The sequence below is a fragment of the Capra hircus genome, chromosome 15 (genome assembly GCF_001704415.2).
Source record: "Capra hircus breed San Clemente chromosome 15, ASM170441v1, whole genome shotgun sequence".
Lineage (NCBI taxonomy): Eukaryota > Metazoa > Chordata > Mammalia > Artiodactyla > Bovidae > Capra > Capra hircus.
In genome coordinates this window covers 28,416,651-28,423,283 of record NC_030822.1, presented here as the reverse complement: position 1 = coordinate 28,423,283, position 6,633 = coordinate 28,416,651, and the positions used below count along the sequence as shown (strand labels likewise).

The window sequence follows — 6,633 nt, the reverse complement described above, 5'->3', positions numbered from 1 at the left end:
TCACAAGGAAACCTTTTCTCTTTTTTCAATTTATGTTTGTATCTATATAAGATGATGGATGTTATCTGAATCTTTTGTGGTAATCATTTAATGATATAAGTGAATCAAGCCATTATGTTGTTTGCCTTAAACTTATACATTGATGTATGTCAATTATTTCTCAATAAAACTGAAAAAAAAAAAAAAACTGTTGGGAAAGTTTAAGGCGTGAAGCGTCCTGATGCCTGAAAGTAACTTTGAAATGTATCAAAAGATGCATTGTTAGGTGGATAGAGGCAAGGATAAATATCTGATAAAGCAAATACAGAAAAAAATGTTAATTGCAGCACCTAAGGGATGCATATATGGGTGTACACTGTACAGTTCTTCCAACTTTTCTGTATGTTTGAAATTTTTTGTAATAAAATCTGTGAGGGGAGATTTTTTTAATTGAAAAAGAATTGCGAGCCATTATCGTGACTTCTGTTACAAGCTGTAAGACTTTATGAACGTGAGGTAGAGGTAATGAATTAATAATATAAAGTCCTAAAACAGCCCTTAGAATATTTAAGACATATTATATATATATTATCAGTTTGCAACAGAGGAAGTGGACATAAATTGGAAGAAATAGGTGCCTCAGTGAATTCCTTTGAGGGCTTTCAGCCCAAAAGTGCTTTTATTTTTTTATTCTTTTATTTCATTAAAGAATAAAGTGAGCAGATAAGTGTGTGTTTATACTTGGTTTTAAACTGATGAGAACTGGGCTCTAATTAAACTGATGAGAACTGGACTCTAAACTTCTCTGAATTTTTAAAGCTCTGATTGAGATATTGGCTCCTCTGTCTATGGGATCGTCCAGGCAAGAAAACTGGAGTGGGTTGCCATGCCCTCCTCCAGTGGATCTTCCTGACCTGGAGATCGACCCCTCATCCCTATGATCGACCCCTCACCACTCTCTCTCCTCCATTTGCAGGCGGGTTCTTTACCGCTAGTGCCACCTGGAAAGCCCCAGCTTTCTGGATATTGTTGTTGTTCAGCCGCTCAGTTGTGTCCAACTCTTTGCGACCCCATGGGCTGCAGCACGCCCGGTTTCCCTGTCCATCGCCATCTCCCGGAGTTTGCTCAAACTCATGTCCATTGAGTCGGTGATGCCATCCAACCGTCTCATCCTTTGTGTCCTCCCCTTCTCCTCCTGACTTTAGTCTTTCTAAAGGCAGTATCAGGGTCTTTTCCAATGAGTCAGCTCTTTGCATCAGATGGCCAAAGTATTGGAGCTTCAGCTTCAGCATCAGTTCTTCCAATGAATACTGAGGATTGATTTCCTTTAGGATTGACTGCTTTGACCTCCTTGCAGTCCAAGGAACTCTCAAGAGTCTTCCCCAACACCTCACAGTTCAAAAGCATCAACCCTTGCACCGCGCTTTTCTTTCCTTTTACCAAAGTGAAAACTACACTTCCCATGAGCGCTCACAGGCATCGACGTCGCGCAGTTCTTTGTCGTCGCACAGCGCCCTTTATACGCACTTCCGCCCGCTTGCCACTTCCTTTCCTTTCGGCGGCTCGCGTCGGCAAGATGGCCGTGCAAATTTCCAAAAAGAGGAAGGTGAGATCCCGGGGCCCGGTTGTAGGGAAGTGGCGTTTCACGGGTCAGGAGCCTCTCTGGGTGCTATTCCGAGACCTATAGCTCTTCGCTATACCCGGGGCAGCGGCCGGACTGTGTCGCTTTCCCGTGGGCTGCGGATGGCGGTGGATTGAGCGCAGGCTGCTGAGAGCGGTATGGCTGGGATGGGAGAGAAGGATTTCTGCCGGTTCCGGGCGGAGAGCAGAGATGAGCACTGAGGGCTCCTCCTGCCGTGGAGGAGCGCTTGTGAGCCTTTCTTAGTCAGTAGTTAGTAAAGTTACTAAACGTGATGTTTTGAATGCCTGAGCCTTTTCCCTCATTGAATGATAGCTTTGAGAAAGGGAGGTAGCAGTGTTTGCTTGCCGCCTTCCTAGGCGTGTTTGGGTTCAGGCTTCTAACCCCAAGGACCTCAGTTTGGAAGGTTACTGACAATTTCTTGTTCTATCTTGGGGTCAAGGAAACGTTCTGGGGAAATAGAGGGAAGGGACCTGGGGGAAACGGTTTGATAATTTAAAACCCTTCAATGAAGAGGAGATGACGAGTCTGACTGGAGGTGTTCTCTTTGTCCAGGTGACCCCTACCCTGTGCCGCGTTCTGTGGCACAGTTTTAAGGGCCTGGGTCAAAGTTAACTTCGAAAAGATGACTTAGAGGCATTTGTCTGAGAAGGGTTGCTATGTTTTCTCTGGAACAAGGCAAAATAATTAATGATGGGTCGTTGGTTGGAGGTGTTGAATTTTGATCAGGGTTGCATTGACTGGGCTAGAAACCTGAGTCCATGTCCAGATCCTCATTTTCATTTTACTTTTGGTTAGTTTGTCGCTGATGGCATCTTCAAAGCTGAACTGAACGAGTTTCTCACTCGGGAGCTGGCCGAAGATGGGTACTCTGGAGTTGAGGTCCGAGTTACACCAACCAGGACAGAGATCATTATCTTGGCCACCAGGTAAAAAATTCATTTTTCTGGCCATCACCTGTAATTGTTGTCTGCACTAAGGTGATTTCTTCTGTAAACGTAGCAGAAAAACAGTTGAGTCGTAGTGAATGAGTTTTTAAGCTGCATTAAAAAAAAAGATAATCTCTTAGTTCTTGTCATCCAAAATTTATGCTTTCTTGTGTCAGATGAATTAGATTTTTACTACCACATGTGTGCAAGGTTTAAAATTACATCTGTAATGTTATGAGAGCTGTGAATTGTCACTCTTCATTTTCCCCAGGACACAGAATGTACTTGGTGAGAAGGGCCGGCGGATCCGGGAATTGACTGCTGTGGTTCAGAAGAGATTCGGCTTCCCTGAAGGCAGTGTAGAGGTGAGTGATCCTGGCTTGTGCCAGAGGCTACTCTGGAGCTAGAAATGGCTCTTCAGGATGGTGCTGTGCTTTGTCGCTCAGTCGTGTCCAACTCTTTGTGACCCCCATGGCCCCAAGGCTTCTCTGTCCATGGGGATTCTTCCAGGCAAGAATTCTGGAGCTGGTTGCCATGCCCTCCTCCAGGGGATCTTCCCAACCATGCGATTGAACCCAGGTCTCCCACATTGCAGGCGGATTCTTTACCATCTGAGCCACCAGGGAAGCCCTCTTTAGGATGGTACTTCTGAAAACTCATATTATCACCCTGAAAGCTTACTTGTGATCAGTGAGTATTACAAATGGACTGGTATTTTGTTGAAGGTCTTTTAATAAGCAGTTGGCAGCAGTTTATACCCATCTTGGAATTAGTAATGATACATAGGAGAGGTTGGCTGCCCATTGATCTCCATGATTTGGCTGTGGAAAGAGGTGGGGGTGGGAGAAAAATGAGGAACGGTTCAGTTCAGTCTACGTCCCTGAGTGTTTGTTAGATGTGGGCATTAGAAGTGCTTTAATACTTGGGTAGTACAGTGAAGGGCTTCCCAGGTGGCTTACTGGTAAAGAATCTGCATGCCAATGCAGGAGACGTGGGTTCAGTCCCTGAGTCAGGAAGATCTCCTGGAGGAGGGCATGGTAACCTACACCAGTATTCTTGCCTGGAGAAGAGGAGGAGCCTGGTGGGCTGTAGCCAATAGGGTTGCACACTCATCCACTAAATGAGAACAAATATAGTGATACATAGAGTGGTGTCTGCTTGAATCATGAATGTGCTGATTTTTAGTTGAAAACGGTGTTGAGTGTAACAAGTTTAAGAATGTGCCTTGTTTTCTTTAAAGCTTTATGCTGAAAAGGTAGCCACAAGAGGACTGTGTGCCATTGCCCAGGCAGAGTCTCTGCGTTACAAACTCCTAGGAGGCCTTGCTGTGCGGAGGTAAGAGTCCTTATGAATTGTGTCCTTTTGTGAATCAGTATATCAGCTATTTTGTTAATTTAGTAAGTGGACTCTGACAGGCTCAGCTAGTCTCTGAGGGCTTTAACAATAAGACATTGTCAATCCATGTTGCAGCCTAGTTAGAAAGACTAGTAAAGACAAGTGTTTAAAAAAGCGAGTGGTGTTAGTAGAGCACGGTGGGAGTATGAGCGTAGGATGGGGGTGGGGAATGGTTTGGATTCATGTTGAAGTCATTCACATACATTGTGTGGTGGTAACTCTGGGGATTCAAGAGAGAAGACTCATTGCTGATGAGAGAGCTTAAAATCTAGTCAAGTATGCCCAGTAGGTATTTATAGATAGTGATGTGAGGAACAGAGGACATGAGGTGGTTAGATTGGCCCCGGAGCTGGGCTTGCTAATAAGATTTCAGCTGGCAGTTCCTTGAGTAATTTCACTACTTGGAGTAAATAAAATGCCTTGCTCGGGTGTTGGGAATTCATTAATCCTTAATGCAGAACCTTGGGAGGTTTTTCAACAGAGGAGGGATGTGAAAGCTGTGCTGTAGACAGGTTCCCATGGGAGGAATGCTGTAGGCAAGGATGTGCAGAAGACTGCATACCCGGTTTGACTGCCATCTCCACCACGTACAATGGTGATAAGTTTGGTACCTGGGCCAGCATCAGTATTGCCAGTAAGAATTGATGAGAAATAAACATTTTCCGTTTCCAACCCAGACTCACTGAATTGGGGAGTGAGGGGAATACAGCCCAGCAACCTGTCTTCATAAGCCCTCCAGGTGAATTTTGCACACACTGAAGTTTGAGTGGTTCATTTTGACCTTGAGATGATTCTATAGTGTTCAGCCAAGTTTGGAAAGCGCTTGATTGGAAGGAACTTGATGTCAGGCTCTGGTCACACTTACTCACATTAAAGGAACATTGAAAGTGTTCAAGTGCAGGCTGAGTTCTGTTTTGAGGGAGGGTGGGGTTGGGTGGGCATGTCTGGTGATGACACATGGCGCTCTGTCTCTTGTGCACCCAAAGGGCCTGCTATGGTGTGCTGCGGTTCATCATGGAGAGTGGGGCCAAAGGCTGCGAGGTCGTGGTGTCTGGGAAACTTCGAGGACAGAGGGCTAAATCCATGAAGTTTGTGGATGGCCTCATGATCCACAGTGGGGACCCTGTTAACTACTATGTTGACACCGCCGTGCGCCATGTGCTGCTCAGACAGGGTGAGTAGCCAGGAGTGCTTGGTGCAGTGGGCCTGAATGGGTAGACGTGGTTTTACATATGCTCTCCAGTGTTTGGGGAATCTGGGATGTAGTGGAACATGTTTGTTCTCTTTGGGCTCATTGTTTGCTTCATTGAAGAGAGTTGGTTTGTCCTTGTCTCTGCCACTGGTGTACCCTTCCGTGATGATACGATGACGAGTCAGAAAAGGCACGTTCTGCTCTCGGTCCTTGTCGGTGCCACGTTCTGTGGCGCTGTGCATGGGTTCCTTTTGCAAAGTGTCCTGTTCATTGATTGATTAGAGGCATTTGTCTGAGAAGGGGCCAGACACAGGATGCTTGAGTAACCTGTTCTTCTCTTCCTTCTGCTCTGTTCTGTTGTGTAGTGGGGGGCAGTGGAACTATAGGTAGGTCTTAACTGTGGCATCTTCTAGGTGTGCTGGGCATCAAGGTAAAGATCATGCTGCCTTGGGACCCAACTGGTAAGATTGGCCCTAAGAAGCCTCTGCCTGATCATGTGAGCATTGTGGAACCCAAAGATGAAATACTGCCCACCACTCCCATCTCTGAACAGAAGGGTGGGAAGCCAGAGCCGCCTGCCATGCCCCAGCCGGTACCCACAGCATAATAGGTATGTCTATAAGGGCCTCTTGGGGCATAATGGAACAGTATTCCACCTAGTGAATAAAAAGGTTACACTTGCTTTACATGAGAGGACTCAGATTGGAGCCAGGGATTCATTTAGCCCTGGTATTCTTTTGGGAAGAGTGTTTGCACTGTCTTTAGTTCAAAAGTTTCAGGTCACTCTTACTAGTAATTAGCTGTTCCTCCCACAATCCGTTAAAATGGTGACAGGCCTCACCTATGCCTAGTGCCTGTTGTGGTGTTTGTTCCTAGATATTCTCTGTGTATTAATTTCCCTGCAAACCCGATACTCAGGTGAATTTTCTGTTCTTACTGTACTTTGTTTGCTTTTAGGTCTCCTTGGCCGCTGGATCTGGAATCTGAATGTTGCTCTGCAAAGACCTTTAATAAAATCTTTTTAAAAGACATGTGGCCTACCAGACTGTGCATCTAGGATTCAGGCTGAGGGTCATGTCACCCCGTGGGAGCATTGCTTGATCGATTCTTAGGACTGCCTGGTTCACAGTGTTTCTGTGCTTCCCTTAAAAATCCTGTTCGTTTCCGTGTGAGGAGAGGGGCAGAATGAGAGAACCCAAGCAGAAGTAACCAAACCCTGTCCTTGTGGGGAGTAAATCTGGTGATGGTGAAGGCTGATAATATATTAACAGGACAGCACCTTGATTGCCTCAACTTGAAATTTGGGGTTAAAGGAAAGCAAATGCTGAAGAGCCTGATGTTCAGAAGTAGGTTCACCTAAGCATTATAGAGCTGTGATCAGAATCTACATCTCTGTGTCCTTGTTCTCTTAACCATTATCCTCTAGGAAAGTATAAAGGGTACTTAAATTAACTACCGTTCAGTCTGATGATTTAAAGAGTTTTATACTGATATGTGGA

At 45.5% G+C, this 6,633-nt stretch overlaps 1 protein-coding gene across 1 annotated transcript; it reads left to right on the top strand.

Moving 5' to 3' along the window:
• On the top strand, window positions 1,500–6,165 carry RPS3 (ribosomal protein S3). Its single transcript, XM_005689986.2, has 7 exons — window positions 1,500–1,585; window positions 2,417–2,547; window positions 2,819–2,912; window positions 3,788–3,882; window positions 4,929–5,116; window positions 5,548–5,744; window positions 6,092–6,165. The coding sequence occupies exons 1-6, from the start codon at window positions 1,556–1,558 to the stop codon at window positions 5,739–5,741; spliced, it is 732 nt and encodes a 243-aa protein (XP_005690043.1). The 5' UTR covers window positions 1,500–1,555; the 3' UTR covers window positions 5,742–5,744; window positions 6,092–6,165.

Coding starts and splice junctions, on each gene's coding strand:
- RPS3 (XM_005689986.2), top strand. CDS start 1,556: ATGGCCGTGCAAATTTCCAAAAAGAGGAAG. Junction 2,548..2,818: donor ATCATTATCTTGGCCACCAG/GTAAAAAATTCA, acceptor CATTTTCCCCAG/GACACAGAATGTACTTGGTG. Junction 2,913..3,787: donor TCCCTGAAGGCAGTGTAGAG/GTGAGTGATCCT, acceptor TTTTCTTTAAAG/CTTTATGCTGAAAAGGTAGC.